Here is a 22,951-nt window from a genome sequence, read left to right on the forward strand (position 1 = left end):
CTCAAGAGGCACCGTTTGGTATAGAAAAGGAACCATTACAAATTTCACAGTGAGTATTTATCTTTAGTGAATCTTTGTTTCATATTAATGCCAAATACTATTAGTTCTTAGATGTAATTTGTGAGGAGTTGCTTTCTTGAGAACTGCCATGAGACATGGCTTGGATGTAGACTGCTAATTCTAATGTAGACTTAGTATTGACATTGCTATTTTATACTTTGTTTTTGCAGAATACCAAGCCATTGGAGAAAAACACAACTGCAATGAAAATGGAACTTCTTGAAATGGTAAGCAGTGGCACTTGCACCTCAACGGCCATGTCAAGTGTGCTGAATGTTAGGTCAACTGGAACTGGGAACACTTCCCATAACACCTGATGTGCTTGTTGCATTGTAAGAAGAATGGCCTCTACATTAATATTAGTCTGTTTTGTTCTTATTTATTCCGAGGTCACAGTAGCCGCCAGATCCAGTCTGTACCCAGCCCAGATGGTGGATCAACACCTAGAGACAACCTCTACAGCCCTGAATGTCAGCAGAGACCAAATCAACTAGATGAGCCCCAGAGACGGATCATCAGTAAAGAACTCCTCACCTAGACGGCCGTTGGCGCAAGACCATGGGAACCAGATGCAAATCTGAGTTTGCTGCAACAGGGAACTTTGGCACTATTGACACTATTGTCTTATACTGTAAAGTTGCTTTGACACAACCCGTATTGTTAAAAGCCCTGAATAACTAAATGCGACCGATTGATTGAATGTCTCTGTTGTCCTGGAAGAGGAGGTGGAGCTTGACAACTTAGGAAATGCATTTATTGTACTCTTTGGATTATTGTATGCACTCATCGTGAGTACTGCAAGGACTAAAATGGATAGTTAACCCAAAAATGTAGATTCTGTCTTTAATTACTAACGCTCATTTCGTTTAATGTTTAAGTAGGTAAGATGCAGTTTCATGAGCTCAGAATATCTTTTGTGAGAATGGTAATATTCAGTGGCAATACACTGAACATTGGTTGAAGTAATCTCAGATAAATTATTACATTTTATACTGTAGAAAGTTTACTGTGTATTTATAATTTAAAACTATTTTCATATTATGTTGAAGATTTCATTAAAAAATGATTAAAATGTGGCAATGTATCATCATTTAATTTTTTTTCCCTTTTCTTTTGGTACAACAGGGAATAAACAATTCAGTAAGGTTGTTTTAGCAATATACATTTACCGATATACATATTTGAATTTGGTAAAACAAAAAATGTATGCTACCACAATTTAAAATATTTAATTGGGCCAATAACATCTTTGGTAGACTTATTTGTTTTTCAATTGGCTCAATATATTATTTCTCATTGAGCCAATGTTAACAGACTGTTGCCACAATTGATAAAATTCAATTAGCAGAATATCCAATTGGGCCAATTGAAAAGTTTAGATGTGATCAGTCACTAAAAAATTTTGAGTTTGGGGGGTCTGAAATTTTTTACAGTGCACATAATATCACGTTAAGCGTTTTCTCCCCCATAGAAGCCAAGGAAACTGCTTAACGTGGTTTAACTTTCCTTGACAGCGACCAGGAAAAACTTCTGTTAAATTTCACTTATGATAAACACTTCCTGTTCTCAAAAGAACGAGGTCTCATTCAGCATATAATGTGAATAATATAAAGTGAATAATATCAGGCTTTTCTCCCTATGGAACTCCATTAAGGAAAAAGCTTAACATGGTTTGTTATAATGGACTTCTATGGGGGGCGATCACTTTATATGCTGAATAAGAGCTCGTTCTTTTGACAGCAGCAAGTATTTATTATAAGTGAAATTTAACATAAGTTTGGTTTTCCCTAGTCGCTGTTGAGGTACGTAAACCACGTTAAGCTGTTTCCTTATAATGGGCTTCTATGGGGGAGAAAACGCTTAACGTGATATTAATCACTTTATCTGTGGAATAAGGGCTCGTTCTTTTGATAGTAGTTAGTGTTTGTTCCACGTAAGGTTTGACCGAAACTTGGGGTTTCCTGGTCGTTTTTTTACATACATTAAGCCACGTTAAGCGTTTTTCACATTGTTTAACTGGTTACCGGCATACCGGGGCGGAAATAGGTTTACACAGCAATTACGTATATCCGGTGCAAAATACGGAAGTTGTGAGAAAGGTCTATTGCCCTAAGCTCTATTTTTCCACCGTTCACTACTTGCATAAACACCGCATCCATAGGGGCTGACAATGCTGTTTCGCAGGCTTTTACGTCAGAGCTTGTAACTGGGAGTACGCCGATCTAGTACGAGTTTGGCTGCCTCTCCAGAGCACTTTCAAGGGTAGAAAGTTGGGAAAACTCAGGTAACGGGTTGCCTGGAATGCAGCGTTAATACAGCATTTCACCTTCAAGTTACAAATCAGGCATTGGCTATAGCTGGGCTCTTGTCCACTTTATCTTTATCTTGCTTGGAAAATGTGAAATGCTTCCATACCTTTGACTTTTTATGGGAAGGTATGGTTGATGTCGGGAACACACCTGAATCCGACATTTTAAGCAATGAATGAATAACACACACTCCAGCAATAAGAAAAGAAAATCGATACATGTAACATAGCGTAAGGTAAATAAGGGGATGACACCTAGTGGATTAGACTAGCAATAAGATTAAGGTAAAACATATGTTTAATGCTTGTGTAAATAAATATCGGGAAAAAAATTGATACGTGGCTGTTGAGAATCGATTTTGAATCAACTACATTTAAAAAAAAAAAAAAAACAGATATATCGAAAAATCAATGTTTTTAGCCCAGCCTTACTAATACACCCGCAGTTTGCCTATTCTGTCATGAAGACTGTTCTTGTGTCGTTAACCATTACTAAAAGTATGTTCTGCATGTTTCTTCTGATGTGAGGTCATAAGTTTACAGATTTTCACGTATTAACAAGAACAAAACTTTTTCAAGGTTTGATTAAAGTCGCATTTTCCAGGCTCTTTTCTGTGTGTCTTTTCTGGCATTTTCCTATGGAAATAAACGTTAAGTGCAGCAGCAGTGAGCGTGTGAGGAAAATAGGTTAATTCATGCAGAAGTTTGTTTGTTTGTAATCTGAAATGAAAAGTTAAAAGACGTATTCTGCCCTGTCTGTGTGACTACTAATCCATGATACGTTCACACCAAGTAGGCTACTGTAGCGTTAGTCGCATTTTACTTTCATTTCGAAGCTGACTGAAGAGAAGTGGAAGAGGAACATCATGACAACGCTGGAGAAAAAACACTCAAAAACTAAAAGAAAAAAAGCTATTTTCTTGTTTAAAAGCTTTTAATAATAGTATGTTTTATTAAAGGGATAGTTCATCAATTTGATGTTTATCTGCTTACCTCCAGGGACCCAAGATGTAGGCGACTTTGTCTTCTCAGTAGAACACAAACTAAGATTTTTAACTCAAACCATTGCAGTTTGTTAGTGATTTGATGGGCACCGAATCTTTAAAAGTAAAAAAAAAAAACAACAAAAAAAAACAAAAACATGCACAGACAAATCCCTGTGGCTCATGATACATTGATGTCCTTAGACACGAAATGATCGTGTTTTTTTTTTTTTTTTTTTTTTTTTTTTGTGAAAAACTGAACAGTATTTATAAAAAATGTTTAACCTTTTGCTTATGGAGTTAAAGTTAAGCAGAGTTGACTCTGGCAAATTTAAATATGTACACACTTATTCCCCCTCTCGTCGCTTCACACTCCAGTCCAGCAGGTGGCGCTAAAACACATGCGTTTGTTTGCCAAACACCTTTAAACCTCAGAGGAAGAAGATTAGTTTCAACGTGAGTTGTTGTTTTGTCGTGATGATAGGAACTGTTAGTTGAAATGTACTACTTTTAAATAAAAAAATACTAAATTGAATCAGATCAGTAAATAACGTTACCTATAATATTCTCATGTGACTAAGTTTTGAACCAAGCAGGAATATCTGGAGGAGTATCCGCTGAACTGAGATCTGCTGCTGTGAAGATGCTGTTTGTTAAAGAAGAGACTGAACTAGAACCCTGGAGAATAAAACAAGAACCAGAAATCTGGAAAATAAAACAAGAGGAACCAGAACCACGGAGAATTAAACAGGAGGAACATGGAGGTCGGTGTTTATTCTTCATTTCTCTTTAATGAGTTTGTGGTATTTTAAACTAACCAAGATTAATTGTTTTTAAATTAATTATTATTAAAATGTCTTTAATCCAGCTTTCAAAGGTCTTAAAAATCTGATGGATTTGCAACGAGAATATTTATATTTTATTTCCTCTCGTTGCTTTTTTATAATGATAAAACCATTCACTTTGTTTTTACATTAGTGTCATCTCAAACATTTTGTGGGCATTCTGCTCAAACATTATTAATGTACATTGGTGACACTTTGTTAAATTACCATGGCACCAAATAAAAAAAAAAAAAAAAAAAAAAAAAGAAAGAAAAAATACAGGTAAATATGACATTTTTAATCTGTTTATCTCTGCCTTTTTTTTTCACTGTTGGACCAAATAGTAATAGAAGAAAATATATTTGCTAAGGTTTCCCATATGCATCTGTGTCATTATGTTTATCGTTATTTTTGCATCTCTACGGTTTACTCTAAAATACTGAATATCACAAACTGAGTGCAGACCCTGAGTACTAACCTATGATTTTTTTTTCACATAACCATCAATATTTTTTTCATTTTTTTTTTAATCACAAGAAATGAACTCCCTCATTAGAAACAAACCCTACATTTAATAGTTGAATACATTTACAGTATGAACCTTAGATGAACTATGATAGCAAGAAATAAATATATATATATATAAAACAAATCATTCAATAATCACAACCTAGGGGAAGTGGTCAATTAACTGAGGTTTTGATTTTATCATCCAGCCCTATGTCCACAATTATATCTTGATTTTCTTTTCAGTCAGATTTTGTCATTTCAGAGTGCTCTTTTTTTTTTTTTTTTTTTTTTTTTTTATGAGTTACTAAAAATAACCGATTTCTATTTTATTTCAGAGATGTTAGTTCATGTTAAAACTGGAGAAAAACCCCGGGCTTGCTCTCGAACCAAACAGAAAAAAATGAAGAAAACAGCAGCCCACAGATATTTCACTTGCACTCGCTGTGGTAAGACTTTCACAAGCAAAACTAGTCTTGAGCATCACACAAGAGTTCATACTGGAGAGAAGCTATTTACTTGTGATCAATGTGGGAAGAGTTTTGCAAACTCATCAACCCTTAAGTATCACATGAACATCCACACTGGAGAGAAACCTTATCAGTGTTCACACTGTGACAAGAGATTCAGACACTCATCACATCTGAAAGAACATGAGAGGATCCACACTGGAGAGAAACCTTATCAGTGTTCACACTGCGACAAGAGATTCAGACACTCATCACATCTGAAAGAACATGAGAGGATCCACACTGGAGAGAAACCATATCAGTGTTCACACTGCGACAAGAAATTCAGACACTCATCATATCTGAAAGAACACAGGAGGATGCACACTGGAGAGAAACCGTACACGTGTGATCAATGCGGGAGGAGTTTTGCACAAAATAATGGCCTTGTGGCACATATGAAAGCTCATACAAAAGAAAAAACGTTCAGATGTGATCAGTGCGGAAAGAGTTTTAAATGCAAATATAAACTTGAGCTTCACATGAGGATTCACACTGGAGAGAAACTGTGTCCCTGTGATCACTGCGGGAAGAGTTTTACAAACTCATCAAATCTTAAGGAACACATGAACATCCACACTAGAGAGAAGCTGTACCCATGCGATCAATGCGGCAAAACATTTTTGTGGGTTTCAAGCCTGAAGAGACACCTGACAGTTCATACTCAAGAGAAGCCACATTCGTGTCATGTGTGTGGAAAGAGTTTTTCTTATCTACAAAGTTTGAAAGTGCATCAGAAAACACACACTGGTGTGAGAGACTACATGTGCTTTGAGTGTGAGAAGACTTTTACTACAGCGGACTGTTTAAAAAAACACCAGAGGATCCACACTGGAGAGAAAACATATAAGTGTTCACACTGCAACAAGAGATTCAGTTATTCAGGATTTCTGAAAATACATGAGAGGATCCACACTGGAGAGAAACCGTATCAATGCACTGAATGTGGGAAGTGTTTCAATCAATCATCTTCTCTAGACAGACACATAAATAACAGTCACAATGAGTAGATCATCTTTCATGATTGATACAGCATCCTCACCAAATGTGAAACAATAATGCATCAAGCAATAGCATATTATGTGGATAAATCTGTAAGATTACAAGTGTCATGACAAAGAAACATGATCTAAAGTTTTCACAGCAGATCCAGCAATGGATTTCTTCCCCAAAGAACATTGTAATGTTGCTTCACAATGTAAATGGTATCATTGTTTTTTATGAGTTTAACATGGCGTTCAGTTGTCTTACAATTCATGGCTCACTTGTAGTTTGCTTACTTTTTTTCATGAAGAAAAGCATCTTTTGACAAACCCTTCTTGTTCAGGAAGCTACAAGGTTTGTAAGAGAGCTGGGATTTATTTTCAAGTTTGTTCTTTGTAGCTTTTATAACAAGTAGTTATTACATGTTATACAACAGCTCTTTCTGGTTTGACTGAATTGACCCAGTCAGTCAGTATGATCTGTGTTGTTGTTGTTTATTAAATATTATTATTCAATAAATAATTGATTGCGGATTAGTTATTTGTTGATTTTTTATTTAAACCAAATACGGCAAAAAAACAGGTTCATGTAGAGCACCGGATAACTATTGTGACATAGGCATTTACATTTTTTGCTGTCAGCCGGAAACTTCCAATGATCCCCTTAAAAACACTATTTTTTTATTAATAATAAACACTGTGCTGTCAGAGTTTGTATTGTGCCTTCATTGTATACAGATACATTTATATAAATGGTAACATTGGTTAAAATTAGTTAACTAGTTTGGTTATCATGATTGCTTACATAATACTTCTACAGTACTTATTAATCTTAATGTTATTTCAAAATTTACTGATGCATTATTAAAAGCAAAAGTTGTTTGTTAAAATTAGCTCAACTTTGCCGTTCACAAAGATTAATAAATACTGTAATGTAATGTTCTTTGTTCACTCATTAACTTATAAAATCTAATTGTATATAAATGTTAATTTGGCATTGTTGCATGCGTCATCCCTGGTGAGAAAATAGCTAAAACCAGACTGGGGAACCAGATAAAGCCAAGCAGCCCAGGCTGGTTTTAGCTGCTTTTTTCAGCAGGGATGTTTTTTTTTTTTTTTTTTTTTTTAAGCAGTACTTTCATCGCATTTACGTTTTCATGAACTTGAAGTTTTTTTTCTGTTGTTTGGCTAAAATCGCTGGTGAAAAAAAATCCTTAAACCAGCCTAGGCTGGTTGGCTGGTTTAAGCTGGTTTCAGAGGGGTTTTGGCAATTTTTGGCCAGGCTGGGAAACCACCAGATAAAACCAGCCTGGCCAGACTAGGGGTCCAGCTAAAACCAACCAGCCAAGGCTGGTTTATTGTAAACATTTCACTAAAATCACGTGCAAATACAAAGTTCTTGAACAGCGAGTGTTTTTTTTTTTTTGCCAATATTACTGCCACATCAAAAGTAGTACATTTTCCAGTTTTTATTTTTTTTTTATTTTTCATTTTTGCTAAAATCCCAGGAGAAAAAATAACTAAAACCAGCTTAAGCTGGTTGGCTAGTTTTAGCTGGTCATAGTTGGTCAGAAGGCTGGTTTTAGAAAGGGTTTTGATTTCCAGAGAGAGGGAGACCAGCTACTTCCTGCTAAGACCAGCCAACCAGCCTAGGCTGGTTTTAGCTGGGTTTTTTTGATTGTTTGTTTGTTTTTTCAGCAGGGATATCACAAGAAATTTGGTTGTCACAAATGCACTCTTCTCCGCTCTGCAGAGCGTGTCCACCAAGGACAGAGAGCCAGAACCAAATGGCGCGACAGTGCAGAATATTGTTACGGAGCCTGAGCCAAGCCTATCCAACCAGGTGCAAGAGCCGGACTCGTGGAATGCGATGGCAGATGTTTCAGTGTAGCGTGAGGGTGTTGAGGGAAGCACTGCCCACTGCACCATTGCTGATGGTGAGCGTAGTCTGGATCTGGGACATTTGGGCCCCGTTTACATAAAGGGAAAACACTATTTCCCTGCAGTTTGGCCTCTCATTTACACGAAAACCCCGTTTTTTTCACAGAAAACGATTACTTCTAAAAAACCGGCCAAAGTGGATAAATTTGAAAACACCGTTTTCACGTTGTAGTGTGGACTGTGAAAACAGAGGCTTTTGAAAACGATGACACATATATAGTCATGTGACTCATATTGTACCAATAGATATCTATGTTTACACCAGTAATTGTGCCTGTGCTTTTCACTGTCACACTACTGCTAAAGATATTTACCTTTTACACTCTTCACATTGCAGTCTTAAAATGATGACAGAAAATGTACTTTTGCTGTCCTTAAAAAACATGACGACAACTGCTTTTCAGATAAAAAATGAATGAGCGCGAAATAGACGCGTCAGTGGAGGATAAGATATTTCCGTAAATTATTCCGCCAGAAGAATTGCGTGAAAACTTTTTACATCTGTATACTATACGAATTAGATTTTTTCCTACGTTTTAGTGTGAATGAGAAACTCTTGGAAAACGCTTGGAAACGCTGGTGTGGACGGAGAGCGTTTTAAAATGAAAACTCTGTTTTCAAATGTATCCCGATTAATGTAAACGTAGCCTTAGATATGGAGCAAGATTTGATTGATTTCATTGAGGATATAGATGTGGAACAGGACTTGATCACCTTCTTTGGAGAGGTATTTGAAAACATGCCACCTCTCCTTTCACCAACCTCTGAACTTTCTGCTTGCCTTAAACTATCAGTTGGCCCTGAACAATCTGTCTGCCTTGAACTGTCAATCTGCCTGAATTTCCTATGCATTCTCCCTTTGTTATCTCCATCTGTTATCCGTCAGAAAGCCTCAGAACTCCGCCTAGGCCCTCCGAACCAGTGGCACCACCTTGGCTCTCAGCTTCCTCATCTTGACCTGGCTCCCTCGTCCCTCCAGCTCCGACTTGGTCGGTCGCCGTCCCACCATCACCTCAGGACTCCACTCTTCTGGCTGCGCCTCGTCGCTCCATCCCACCGGCTCGTTTGAGCTCCTTCCTCCCTCCGGCTTGCACCAAGTCCTCTGTCAGTCTGGCTCCCTCACAGGCCTCTGGATCTCCGTCTCGGTCACCAAAACCTTGGCTTCTGCCTTGGCCATCCAGATCCTCTGTGTTGCCCAGGATCGTCAGCTCTCCATCTCTGCCTAGGGCTACATCTCCGACAGTCAGCCTCCACCATGGCTCCTCCCTCCATTGGCTCCCCTGTTGGCTACCATCATATCTGCAGCCTGGGTCTCGCCTGTCTCCGGGTCCCTTCTGTGTCCTCCCTGACTCCTCCCGACATCTGATCCACCCAAGAACCTTCGGCCTTCTCCATGGCTCCCTCCATCCGTCTGATCCACCCTAGACCCTTCTGACTCCTCAATGGCTCCTCCATCTGTCCGATCCACCCTAGACCCTTTGGCCTCCTCCATGGCTCCCTCCATCCGTATGATCCAACCTGGACCCTTCTGACTCCTCAATGGCTCCTCCATCCGTCTGATCCACCCTAGACCCTTCTGACTCCTCAATGGCTCCTCCATCTCTCTGATCCACCCTAGACCCTTCGGCCTCCTCCATGGCTCCCTCCATCCGTATGATCCAACCTGGACCCTTTGGCCTCTTCCATGGCTCCTCCATCTGTCTAATCCACCCTAGACCCTTCTGCCTCCTCCATGGCTCCTCCATCCGTCTGATCCACCGTATACCCTTCTGACTCCTCAATGGCTCCACCATCTATCTGATCCACCCTAGACCCTTCGGCCTCCTCTATGTTTTTTTTTTTTTTTTTTTTACCTCATATTGTGACACAGGCAAAATACATGTTTTGCTGTCAGCTGGAAACTTCCAATGATTCCCTTAAAAACACTATTTTTATTAATAATAAACACTGTGCTGTCAAAGTTGGTATTGTGCCTTCATTGTATACGGATGCATTTATATAAATGGTAACATGTCACAAAAAGGTTCAGTAGTTAAAATTAGTTAACTAGTTTGGTTATCATGATTGCTTACATAATACTTCTACAGTATTTATTAATCTTAATGTTATTTCAACATTTACTGATGCATTATTAAAAGCAAAAGTTGTTTGTTAAAATTAGCTAAACTTTGCCCTTCACAAAGATTAATAAATACTGTAATGTAATGTTCTTTGTTCACTCATTAACTAATGAAATCTTATTTTATATAAATGTTTATTTGGCATTGTTGCATGCGTCAACCCTGGTGAGAAAATAGCTAAAACCAGACTGGGGAACCAGATAAAGCCAAGCAGCCTAGGCTGGTTTTAGCTGCTTTTTTTCAGCAGGGATGTTATAAACATTTCACCAAAAACAAAATCAAGTTCAAATACAAAGTTCTTGACCAGCGAATGTTTTTTTTTTTTTTTTTTTTAGCAGTACTTTCATCGCATTTACGTTTTCATGAACTTGAAGTTTTTTTCTGTTATTTGGCTAAAATTCCTGGTGAAACAAATTGCTTAAACCAGCCTAGGCTGGTTGGCTTTTTTTAGCTGGTCAGCAGGCTGGTTTTAGAGGGGTTTTGGCTACTTTTGGCCAGGCTGGGAAACCACCAGCTAAAACCAGCCTGGCCAGACTAGGGGTACAGCTAAAACCAACCAGCCTAGGCTGGTTTATTGTAAACATTTCACCAAAATCAAGTGCAAATACAAAGTTCTTGACCAGCGAGTGTTTTTTCCCCCATCATTACTGCCACATCAGAAGCAGTACATTTTCCAGTTACGTATTTTCCCTAGAGAAAAAATGACTAAAACCAGCTTAAGCTGGTTGGCTAGTTTTAGCTGGTCATAGTTGGTCAGACGGCTGGTTTTAGAAAGGGTTTTGGTCACATTTACAGAGAGAGGGAGACCAGCTTCTTCCAGCTAAGACCAGCCAACCAGCTGGTTTTAGCTGTTTTTGTTTGTTTGTTTGTTTGTTTGTTTGTTTTTTAAGCAGGGATATCACAAGAAATTTGGTTGTCACAAATGCACTCTTCTCCGCTCCGCAGAGCATGTCCACCGAGGACAGAGAGCCAGAACCAAATGGCGCGACAGTGCAGAAGATTGCTACGGAGCCTGAGCCAAGCCTATCCAACCAGGTGCAAGAGCAGGACTTGTGGAATGCGATGGCGGATGTTTCAGTGGAGCGTGAGGGTGTTGAGGGAAGCTCTGCCCACTGCACCATTGCTGATGGTGGGCGTAGTCTGGTTCTGGGACATTTAGATATGGAGCAAGATTTGATTGATTTCATTGAGGATATAGATGTGGAACAGGACTTGATCAACTTCTATGGGGATGTATTTGCCACCTCTCCTTTCACCAACCTCTGAACTTTCTGCTTGCCTTAAACTATCAGTTGGCCCTGAAACTACCAGTCTGCCCTGAACAATCTGTCTGCCTTGAACTGTCAATCTACATGAATTTCCTACGCATTCTCCCTTTGTTATCTCCATCTATTATCCCTCAGAAAGCCTCAGAACTCCGCCTAGGCCCTCCGAACCAGTGGCTCCACCTTGGCTCTCAGCTTCCTCATCTTGACCTGGCTCCCTCGTCCCTCCAGCTCCGCCTTGGTCGTTCGCCGTCCCGCCATCACCTCAGGACTCCACTCTTCTGGCTGCGCCTCGTCGCTCCATCCCACCGGCTTGTTTGAGCTCCTTCCTCCCTCCGGCTCTCACTCAGTCCCCTGTCAGTCTGGCTCCCTCACAGGCCTCTGGATCTCCGTCTCAGTCACCAGAGCCTTGGCTTCTGCCTTGGCCATCCAGATCCTCTGTGTCGCCCAGGATCGTCAGCTCTCCATCTCTGCCTAGGGCTCCACCTCCGACAGTCAGCCTCCACCATGGCTCCTCCCTCCATTGGCTCCACTGTGGGCTACCATCATATCTGCAGCCTGGGTCTCGCCTGTCTCCGGGTCCCTTCTGTGTCCTCCCTGGCTCCTCCTACTCAGTGTCCCTTCTGTGTCCTTCCTGACTCCTCCCGACATCTGATCCACCCTAGAACCTTCGGCCTCCTCCATGGCTCCCTCCATCTGTCTGATCCACCCTAGACCCTTTTGACTCCTCAATGGCTCCTCCATCTGTCTGATCCACCCTAGACCCTTCAGCCTCCTCCATGGCTCCCTCCATCCGTCTGATCCACCCTGTACCCTTCTGTCTCCTCAATGGCTCTTCCATCTGTCTGATCCACCCTAGACCCTTCTGTCTCCTCCATGGCTGCTCCATCTGTCTGATCCACCCTAGACCCTTCGGCCTCTTCCATGGCTCCCTCCTTCCGTCTGATCCACCCTGGATCCTTCTGTCTCCTCCATGGCTCCTCCATCCATCTGATCCACCCTAGACCCTTCTGTCTCCTCCATGGCTCCTCCATCCGTCTGATCCACACTGGACCCTTCTGTCTCCTCAATGACTCCTCCATCCATCTGATCCACCGTAGACCCTTCTGTCTCCTCCATGGCTCCTCCATCCGTCTGATCCACCCTAGACCCTTCTGTCTCCTCCATGGCTCCTCCATCCGTCTGATCCACCCTAGACCCTTCTGTCTCCTCAATGGCTTCTCCATCCGTCTAATCCACCCTGGACCCTTCGGTCTCCTCCATGGCTCCCACCGTCCATCTGATTCACCCTGGACCCTTCTGTCTCCTCCATGGCTCCCTCCAGCCATCTGATCCACCCTGGACCCTTCGGTCTCCTCCAGCGCTCCCTCCATCCGTCTGAACCACCCTGGACCCTTCGGTCTCCTCCATGGCTCCTCAATCTGTCGGATCCACCCTGACATTTGTTCATCGTCCACTTCCCGGGTGTCTGTCCCCCGCCGAAGCCTCCTCCAGTATAGATTTTCTGTTTCCATCTCATGTCCGCTCCTTTGTCTACCTCTTTAGTCCCCTCCATCCATACATTTTTTTTTCTACGGCACAAGGTTCCATCTTCCAGGAGTGGGTAGGAGTGTTTTTTTCCCTCATGTGCCCATTATCACACCCCTTTGGACTGTTAATGTTGGTTTCTCCCTCTGTTTCCCATATTTGTTCCTGTTTCCTGTCCTCCTTAACTCTTTATTAGTTAATCACCATCACCTGTCCTTGTATCATTATCCTGTCTTTCTTAGTTGGGTTCAGTTCTGTTTTCATGGTCTGATACAAGGTTACTTTGGTGTGTGTTTCCCTGCCATTCTTGTGTGAATTTACCTTTTGTTGATATTATTAAAAAGACCTGTCATTGCATTTCATCTTCATGCACCTCTTTCTCAACACACACCCGTGAAAGTCACCCGTTAGTCAACATTCGAAGTTGATCAAAAAAATCAAAAAGAATACCAATTCTTATCTTAGAACAACTTTGATTAACTTTTTTGATCCACTTCGAATGTTGACTACTGTAGAATACTTGTACTGGTACAATTTGTTATAAATAGAGTTGTACTTTTATAATAAAGTCTGCAATTTATTTAGTAATTTCCCTGATAGCACACATACATCTTAGAGACGTCTATTTGACGTCTGCATTTACATCTGCAAGACATCTGAAAGATGTAGTTTGCCCATCTGCAATACGTCTATTGGACATTTCCAAACAGATTTCAAATAGAAGTCTATTTAATGTCTTTAAGATGTTTATGAATCAGAATAAATGTAAAAACTGACTTCTTACAGACGTCTGAACGATGTTTGTACACAGCAGAGGCTTTCCAGATCAAGAGATCTTTAACAGACATCTTGCAGATGTACGTGTGATTCGACCGACTTACGTAACCTGATAAAAATAAAAAAATGGTGTCTTTTTACAAATTTTAATGGAAATCAATCCTATGGGATGTTAAATGGAGAAAGGCATGGCTGTTAAAAGTCTGTGGACACTGGAAAATAATCTCATCTCATTCTCATCTCATTTTCCTCCGCTTATCCGGTGAATATAATAATCGGAAAATAATCGTTTTATAATAATGTTTTTTTTTATTATTCTGAGAATATCTCAGGGTATGTAAACATCATTCTCAGTTTTTGATATATACTGATGAAGTTAAGCAGAGTTGACATGGCTAAATTAAATCTGTGCAATCCCAACAAAAATAATTTCTTTTATATTATTTTGCTCCTCTCGACGCTTCATACTCCAGTCCAGCGGGTGGCACTAAAACATATACGTTTGTTTTCCAAACACCGTTAAACCTCAGATGAAGAAGACTAGTTTCAGCGTGATCTGTTGTTTTGTCGTGATGCAAGAAAATGTTAGTTAAAATGTGCTATTTCTAATTAGAAAAATACATAATTGAATCAGATCAGTAAATAACGTAACCTGTAATATTCTCGCAAGTTTTGAAGCAAGTAGGAATATCTGGAGGAGTATCAGCTGCTGTGAAGATGGTGTTTGTTAAAGAAGAGACTGAGGAGAACATAAGTGAACTAAAAACCTGGAGAATAAAACAGGAGGAACCAGAAACATGGGAAATCAAATGTGAGGAACCAGAACCACAGAGAATAAAACAGGAGGAAAAAGAAGGTTGGTGTTTATTCTTCATTCATCTTTAATGAGGTTGTGGTACATTAAACTAACCAAGATTTAACAGGGTGCCTGCGGATCACTAAACAGTTTAACACTCCTTAATGTAATAATAAGGGCTTAATTACCATGAAAATGTCTTCAGTCTGCCTTTCAAAGGTCTTAAAAATATGAGAGCTGGCATATTTGTTCATTGCTCTTTTTTTTTGTAAAATTGTAAAGAGATTACAATAGTTCACAATATAAAAACAATTAACTCCTTACATTTAGTAGTTGAGAATATGTACTGTGTGGACCTTAAATCAACTATGACGGCAATAAATAAATATAAAAAAATAATATGATATCACTATTATATCATGATTAATTTTTTATGTATTTTTTTATTATTATTTTTATTTTTTTAATGAATGACTAAAAAGAACCAATTTTGTTTTATTTCAGAGTGGATTGAAGAAAATGAGGAAACTGAAGAACTGAGTAAAGTTGAGGAAAAAAATCATTGTAATACTAGAGAAAAACCTCTGATTTGCTCTCGAACCAAACAGAAAGAATTAGTGAAAAGAAGAGCCAAAAAATATGTCACCTGCATTGGCTGTGGAAACACTTTCACAAGCAAAACAAGTCTTGAGCGTCACATGAGACTTCATACTGGAGAGAAGCCGTTCACTTGTGATCAATGTGGGAAGAGTTTTGCACAAATAGCAAACCTTAAGGTTCACATGTACATCCACACTGGAGAGAAACCTTATCAGTGTTCACACTGTGAGAAGAGATTCAGAAACTCAGAACATCTGAAAACACATGAGAGGATCCACACTGGAGAGAAACCGTACACATGTGACCAATGCGGGAGGAGTTTTGCAAATTCATCAAACCTTAAGAAGCACATGAACATCCACACTGGAGAGAAGCCGTTCACTTGTGATCAATGTGGGAAGAGTTTTGCACAAATAGCAAACCTTAAGGTTCACATGTACATCCACACTGGAGAGAAACCTTATCAGTGTTCCCACTGTGACAAGAGATTCAGAAACTCAGAACATCTGAAAACACATGAGAGGATCCACACTGGAGAGAAACCGTACACATGTGACCAATGCGGGAGGAGTTTTGCAAATTCATCAACCCTTAAGAAGCACATGAACATCCACACTAGAGAGAATCTGTACCCATGCGATCAATGCGGCAAAACATTTTTCTGGAATTCAGGCCTGCAGAGACACCTGACAGTTCATACACAAGAGAAGAGACCTTTATGTTATGTGTGTGGAAAGAGTTTTTCATTTCTACAAAGTTTGCAAATACATCAGAAAATACACACTGGTGTGAGAGACTACATGTGCTTTGAGTGTGAGAAGACTTTTATTTCAGCAAGCCATTTAAAACTGCATGAGAGGATCCACACTGGAGAAAAACCGTACAAGTGTTCACACTGCGACAAGAGATTCATTCATTCAGGAAAACTGAAAACACACGAGAGGATCCACACTGGAGAGAAACCGTATCACTGCACTGAATGTGGGAAGAGTTTCAGTTGTTCATCTTCTCTACACAGACATACGAAAAACAATCACAGTAGATCATCTTCAGATCCAGTCCTTTTCAGCTGAGATTCAGTTCCACACAAAGACAAGGAGCAATGTCAAACGTTGTATTCCTTTAAATCATTTTGCTGCATGATAACATTAATCTTTCTTATAAGTTTCATAACAATGTTCCGATTCGATTTTCAAGTTCTTATTTTGATTCCATTTCGATTCTCGATTGCGATTCCTGATTTGACAGTATGAATGAATATAGATTTAACACAAATCCTACATTTATAACGAGCCTGTATATAAACACTTAAAATTTTAAGTACACTTGGGTACAATAAAACAACTCAACTCTATATTTCAAATGTTTACAGTGAATAGACAGATGTCTTGACAAATGGCTCCGCAGATTTGTAGCATTATGCTGCGTTCCAGGCAGGTTTTTGAGCTCGAAATCACGGCATCAAACCACGACTCACGACTTTGTAGCTTTCCAGGCAATCACGCCAAACTGACTGAGCTCATTTATTATTTTTATATTATTATGAATTTGTTATAGACCTTTTTCACAGAAACCGGAAATATGCAATCCCAGGGTATGCAGACTTCCTGTGTAATGTCAACACAGCAGAAAGCCGGGTAATTTAAAATTAAAATGGAGAGAGTCTACACAACTTCCCTCACTGGTTTGCCAAAGATAACTTCTGCCGACCTAATAAGAGTCGTGTAGGAAAACTCCATCGCAAAGAGGAACAAATTGGATAAAGAATATAAATTTTTCCGCTAGAGTTTATCCGGGACGTTCTAAAACGCTTAACGTGGCTTAACGTACGTAAAAAGCGACCAGGAAACCCCAAATTTCTGTCATACCTTACTTGGAACAAACACTAACTACTATCAAAAGAACGAGCCCTTATTCCACAGATAAAGCGCATAATATCACGTTAAGCGTTTTCTCCCCCATAGAAGCCCATTGTAAGGAAACTGCTTAACGTGGTTTAACTTTCCTTAACAGCAACCAGGGAAAACTTCTGTTAAATTTCACTTATGATAAACACTTCCTGTTCTCAAAAGAACGAGCTCTCATTCAGCATATAAAGTGAATAATATCACGCTTTTCTCCCTATGGAACTCCATTAAGGAAAAAGCTTAACATGGTTTGTTATAACGACTTCTATGGGGGCGATCACTTTATATGCTGAATAAGAGCTTGTTCTTTTGACAGCAGCAAGTATTTATTATAAGTGAAATTTAACATAAGTTTGGTTTTCCCTGGTCGCTGTTGAGGTACGTAAACCACGTTAAGCTGTTTCCTTATAATGGGCTTCTATGGGGGAGAAAACGCATAACGTGATATTATTCACTTTATCTGTGGAATAAGGGCTTGTTCTTTTGATAGTAGTTAGTGTTTGTTCCACGCAAGGTTTGACCGAAACTTGGGGTTTCCTGGTCGTTTTTTACATACATTAAGCCACGTTAAGCGTTTTTCACATTGTTTAACTGGTTACCGGCATACCGGGGCGGAAATAGGTTTACACAGCAATTATGTATTTCCGGTGCAAAATACGGAAGTTGTGAGAAAGGTCTATTGCCCTAAGCTCTATTTTTCAACTGTTCACTACTTGCATAAACACCGCATCCATAGGGGCTGACAATGCTGTTTCGCAGGCTTTTACGTCAGAGCTTGTAACTGGGAGTACGCCGATCTAGTACGAGTTTGGCTGCCTCTCCAGAGCACTTTCAAGGGTAGAAAGTTGGGAAAACTCAGGTAACGGGTTGCCTGGAATGCAGCGTTAATATAGCATTTCACCTTCAAGTTACAAATCAGGCATTGGCTATAGCTGGGCTCTTGTCCACTTTATCTTTATCTTGCTTGGAAAATGTGAAATGCTTCCATACCTCTGAATTTTAATGTGAAGGTATGGTTGATGTCGGGAACACACCTGAATCGGACATTTTAAGGAATGAATGAATAACGGACTCTCCAGCAATACAAAAAGAATATCGATACGTGGCTGTTGAGAATCGATTTTGAATCGACTACATAAAAATAATGATATATCGAAAAATCAATGTTTTTTGCCCAGCCCTACTAATACACCCGCAGTTTGCTTATTCTGTCATGAAGACTATTCTTGTGTCGTTAACCATTACTAAAAGTATGTTCTGCATGTTTCTTATGATTTGAGGTCATAAGTTTACAGTTTTTGACATGTAGAAAAACAATAAAAATGTCAAGGTTTGTTTTAAGTGAGTCGCATTTTACAGGCTCTTTTCTGTGTGTCTTTTCTGGCATTTTCCTACGGAAATAGTGCAGCAGCAGTGAGTGTGTGAGGAAAATAGGTTAATTCATTCAGAATTCAGTGTTTTTGTATGTTTGTTTGTTTGTAATCTGAAAAGTTAAAAGACGTATTCTGCCCTGTCTGTCTGACTACTAATCCATGATATACGTTTACACCAAGCACTGTAGCGTTAGTAGCATTTTACTTTCATTTGGAAGCTGATTGAAGAGAAGTGGAAGAGGAACATCATGACAAAGCTGGAGAAAAAACACTCAAAAACTAAAAGAAAAAAAGCTATTTTCTTGTTTAAAAGCTTTTAATAATAGTATGTTTTATTAAAGGGATAGTTCATCAATTTGATGTTTATCTGCTTACCTCCAGGGACCCAAGATGTAGGCGACTTTGTCTTCTCAGTAGAACACAAACTAAGATTTTTAACTCAAACCATTGCAGTCTGTTAGTGATTTGATGGGCACCAAATCTTTAAGAGTAAAAAAAAAAACAAAAAAAACATGCACAGACAAATCCCTGTGGCTCATGATACATTGATGTCCTTAGACATGAAATTATCGTTTTTTTTTGTTTGTTTTTTGTTTTTTGTGAAAAACTGAACAGTATTTATAAAAAATGTTTAACCTTTTGCTTATGGAGTTAAAGTTAAGCAGAGTTGACTCTGGCAAATTTAAATATGTACACACTTATTCCCCCTCTCGTCGCTTCACACTCCAGTCCAGCAGGTGGCGCTAAAACACATGCGTTTGTTTGCCAAACACCTTTAAACCTCAGAGGAAGAAGATCAGTTTCAACGTGAGTTGTTGTTTTGTCGTGATGATAGGAACTGTTAGTTGAAATGTACTACTTCTAAATAAAAAAAATACTAAATTGAATCAGATCAGTAAATAACGTTACCTATAATATTCTCATGTGACTAAGTTTTGAACCAAGCAGGAATATCTGGAGGAGTATCAGCTGAACTGAGATCTGCTGCTGTCAAGATGGTGTTTGTTAAAGAAGAGACTGAACTAGAACCCTGGAGAATAAAACAAGAACCAGAAATCTGGAAAATAAAACAAGAGGAACCAGAACCACGGAGAATTAAACAGGAGGAACATGGAGGTCGGTGTTTATTCTTCATTTCTCTTTAATGAGTTTGTGGTATTTTAAACTAACCAATGTTAATTATTTTTAAATAATGCATTTTTAAATGCATCTGTTTCATTATGTTTATCGTTATTTGTGCATCTCTACAGTTTACTCTAAAATACTGAATATCAGGAATATCACAAACTGAGTGCAGACCCTGAGTACTAACCTATGCTTTTTTTTTAACATAACCATAAATTGTTTTGTTCAATTTTTTTTTAAATCACAAGAATTGAACTCTTTCATTAGAAACAAACCCTACATTTAATAGTTGAATAAATTTACAGTATGAACCTTAGATGAACTATGATAGCAAGAAATATATATATAAAAAACAAATAATTCAATAATCACAACCTAGGGGAAGTGGTCAATTAACTGAGGTCTTCATTTTATCATCCAGCCCTATGTCCACAATTATACCATGATTTTCTTTTCAGTCAGATTTTGTCATTCCAGAGTGCTCTGTTTTTTGTTGTTGTTTGTTTTAATGAGTTACTAAAAATAACCAATTTCAATTTTATTTCAGAGATGTTAATTCATAATAAAACTGGAGAAAAACCTCGGGCTTGCTCTCAAACCAAACAGAAAAAAATGAAGAAAACAACAGCCCAAAAACATTTCACTTGCACTCGCTGTGGAAAGACTTTCACAAGTAAAACAAGTCTTGACCATCATGCCAGGGTTCATACTGGAGAGAAGCTATTTACTTGTGATCAGTGCGGGAAGAGTTTTGCAAACTCATCAAACCTTAAGCATCACATGAGCATCCACACCGGAGATAAACCTTATCAGTGTTCACACTGCGACAAGAGATTCAGACAGTCATCATATCTGAAAGAACACAGGAGGATGCACACTGGAGAGAAACCGTACACGTGTGATCAATGCGGGAGGAGTTTTGCACAAAATAATGGCCTTGTGGCACATATGAAAGCTCATACAAAAGAAAAAATGTTCAGATGCGATCAGTGCGGAAAGAGTTTGAAATGCAAATATAAACTTGAGCTTCACATGAGGATTCACACTGGAGAGAAACTGTGTCCCTGTGAACACTGCGGGAAGAGTTTTACAAACTCATCAAATCTTAAGAATCACATGAACATCCACACTAGAGAGAAGCTGTACCCATGCGATCAATGCGGCAAAACATTTTTGTGGGTTTCAAGCCTGCAGAGACACCAGACAATTCATACACAAGAGAAGCCACATTCGTGTCATGTGTGTGGAAAGAGTTTTTCGTATCTACAAAGTTTGAAAGTGCATCAGAAAACACACACTGGTGTGAGAGACTACATGTGCTTTGAGTGTGAGAAGACTTTTACTACAGCGGACTGTTTAAAAAAACACCAGAGGATCCACACTGGAGAAAAACCTTATAAGTGTTCACACTGCAACAAGAGATTCAGTGATTCAGGATTTCTGAAAACACATGAGAGGATCCACACTGGAGAAAAACCGTATCAATGCACTGCATGTGGGAAGTGTTTCAATCAATCATCTTCTCTACACAGACACATAAATAACAGTCACAATAAGTAGATCATCTTTCATGATTGATACAGCATCCTCACCAAATGTGAAAGAATAATGCATCAAGCAATAGCATATTATGTGGATAAATCTGTAAGATTACAAGTGTCATGACAAAGAAACATGATCTAAAGTTTTCACAGCAGATCCAGCAATGGATTTCTTCCCCAAAGAACATTGTAATGTTGCTTCACAATGTAAATGGTATCATTGTTTTTTACGAGTTTAACATGGCGTTCAGTTGTCTTATAATTCATGGCTCACTTGTAGTTTGCTTACTTTTTTTCGTGAAGAAAAGCAGCTTTTGGCAAACCCTCCTTGTTCAGGAACCTTTAAGACTTGCAAGAGAGCTGGGATTTATTTTCAATTTAGTTCTTCATTCTTGCTTTTAAAACAAGTAGCTATTACATGTTATACAACAGTTCTTTCTGGGTTTGGTTTGACTGAATTGACCCAGTCAGTCAGAATGATCTGTCTTGTTGTTGTTTATTAAATATTGTTATTCAATAAATAATTGATTGCGGATTAGTTATTTGTTGATTGTTTATTTAAACCAAATTTGGCAAAAAACAGGTTAATGTAGAGCACCGGATAACTTATATTGTGACATAGGCATTTACATTGTTGCTGTCAGCCGGAAAACTTCCAATGATCCCCTTAAAAACATTATATACAGATACATTTATATAAATGGTAACATGTCACAAAAAGGTTCAGTAGTTAACATTACTTAACTAGTTTAGTTATCATGTCTACTTACATAATATTTCTACAGTATTAAGTAATCTTAATGTTATTTCAACATTTACTGATGCATTATTAAAAGCAAAAGTTGTGTTTGTTAACATTAGTTAAACTTTGAAGTTTAAGCATTAGTGCACTTTAAACTAAGAATGAATGACTATTTTCATTAAAACCAGGCTGGTTGGCTGGTTTTAGAAGGGATTTGGCCACTTTTCCAGGCTGGGAAACCACCAGCTAATACCTGCAGCCTGGCCAGGCTGGTAGACCGGCTAAAACCAACTATTCCTTTTTTTTTCTTTTCTTTTCAGTAGGGATATTATCAACATTTCACCAAAATCAAGTTCAAATACGAAGTTCTTGACCAGAGAATGTTTTTTCCCGTCATTACCGCCACATCAGAAGCAGTTCTTGCATTGCATTTTTCATGAACTTAATAAAGTTTCTTTCTGTTATTTGGCTAAAATCCCCAGTGAAAAAAATAGATAAAACCAGCCTAGGCTGGTAGGCTGGTTTTAGAGGGGTTTTGGCCACTTTTACAGCCTGGCCAGGCTGGTCTTAGCTGGTCAGACTGGGAAACCACTAGCTAAAACCAGTCTGACCAGCCTAGCCAGGCTTGGAGATCAGCTAAAACCAACTACGTCCAGCTTAAACCAGCCAACCAGCCTAGGCTGGTTTAAGCTTTTTGCTTTTTTTTTTCAGCAGGGATATTATCAACATTTCACCAAAATCAAGTTCAAATACAAAGTTCTTGACCAGTGAATGCTTTTTTCCCGTCATTACCGCCACATCGGAAGTAGTACTTGCATCGCATTTACATTTTCATGAACTTTCATGATTTTTCTGTTATTTGGCTAAAATCCCCGGTGAAAAAAAAACAGCTAAAACCAGCCTAGGCTGGTTGGCTGGTTTTAGCTAGTCAGCACGCTGGTTTTAGAGGGGTTTTGGCCACTTTCCCAGGCTGGTCAGGCTTGTTTTAGCTGGTCAGGCTGGGAAACCACCAAATAAAACCAACTACTTCCAGCCTAAACGGAAACCCTGCTGAAAAAAAATA

At 39.0% G+C, this 22,951-nt stretch overlaps 3 protein-coding genes across 3 annotated transcripts; all 3 read left to right on the top strand.

The window, feature by feature from the left end:
- Positions 1-3,801: 3,801 nt before the first annotated feature.
- LOC141329205 (uncharacterized) lies at positions 3,802-6,873 on the top strand. The gene is made up of 2 exons (XM_073835449.1): positions 3,802-4,115; positions 5,021-6,873. Exons 1-2 carry the CDS (start codon positions 3,995-3,997, stop codon positions 6,199-6,201), a joined length of 1,302 nt encoding a protein of 433 aa, XP_073691550.1. The 5' UTR covers positions 3,802-3,994; the 3' UTR covers positions 6,202-6,873.
- Positions 6,874-14,354: 7,481 nt separating this feature from the next.
- LOC141329162 (uncharacterized) lies at positions 14,355-18,273 on the top strand. Its single transcript, XM_073835446.1, has 2 exons — positions 14,355-14,660; positions 15,105-18,273. Exons 1-2 carry the CDS (start codon positions 14,522-14,524, stop codon positions 16,271-16,273), a joined length of 1,308 nt encoding a protein of 435 aa, XP_073691547.1. The 5' UTR covers positions 14,355-14,521; the 3' UTR covers positions 16,274-18,273.
- Positions 18,274-19,282: 1,009 nt separating this feature from the next.
- LOC141329374 (uncharacterized) lies at positions 19,283-21,684 on the top strand. The gene is made up of 2 exons (XM_073835461.1): positions 19,283-19,596; positions 20,153-21,684. Exons 1-2 carry the CDS (start codon positions 19,476-19,478, stop codon positions 21,163-21,165), a joined length of 1,134 nt encoding a protein of 377 aa, XP_073691562.1. The 5' UTR covers positions 19,283-19,475; the 3' UTR covers positions 21,166-21,684.
- Positions 21,685-22,951: the final 1,267 nt, after the last annotated feature.

This window comes from Garra rufa, chromosome 1, assembly GCF_049309525.1.
Source record: "Garra rufa chromosome 1, GarRuf1.0, whole genome shotgun sequence".
In the NCBI taxonomy this organism is placed as follows: Eukaryota; Metazoa; Chordata; class Actinopteri; order Cypriniformes; family Cyprinidae; genus Garra; species Garra rufa.

Excerpts from the sequence above, each read along its gene's own strand:
- LOC141329205 (XM_073835449.1), top strand. The coding sequence starts at position 3,995 with ATGCTGTTTGTTAAAGAAGAGACTGAACTAGAACCCTGGAGAATAAAA. Across the intron at positions 4,116-5,020 it reads TAAACAGGAGGAACATGGAG|AGATGTTAGTTCATGTTAAA; the intron begins GTCGGTGTTTAT and ends ATTTTATTTCAG.
- LOC141329162 (XM_073835446.1), top strand. The coding sequence starts at position 14,522 with ATGGTGTTTGTTAAAGAAGAGACTGAGGAGAACATAAGTGAACTAAAA. Across the intron at positions 14,661-15,104 it reads AAAACAGGAGGAAAAAGAAG|AGTGGATTGAAGAAAATGAG; the intron begins GTTGGTGTTTAT and ends GTTTTATTTCAG.
- LOC141329374 (XM_073835461.1), top strand. The coding sequence starts at position 19,476 with ATGGTGTTTGTTAAAGAAGAGACTGAACTAGAACCCTGGAGAATAAAA. Across the intron at positions 19,597-20,152 it reads TAAACAGGAGGAACATGGAG|AGATGTTAATTCATAATAAA; the intron begins GTCGGTGTTTAT and ends ATTTTATTTCAG.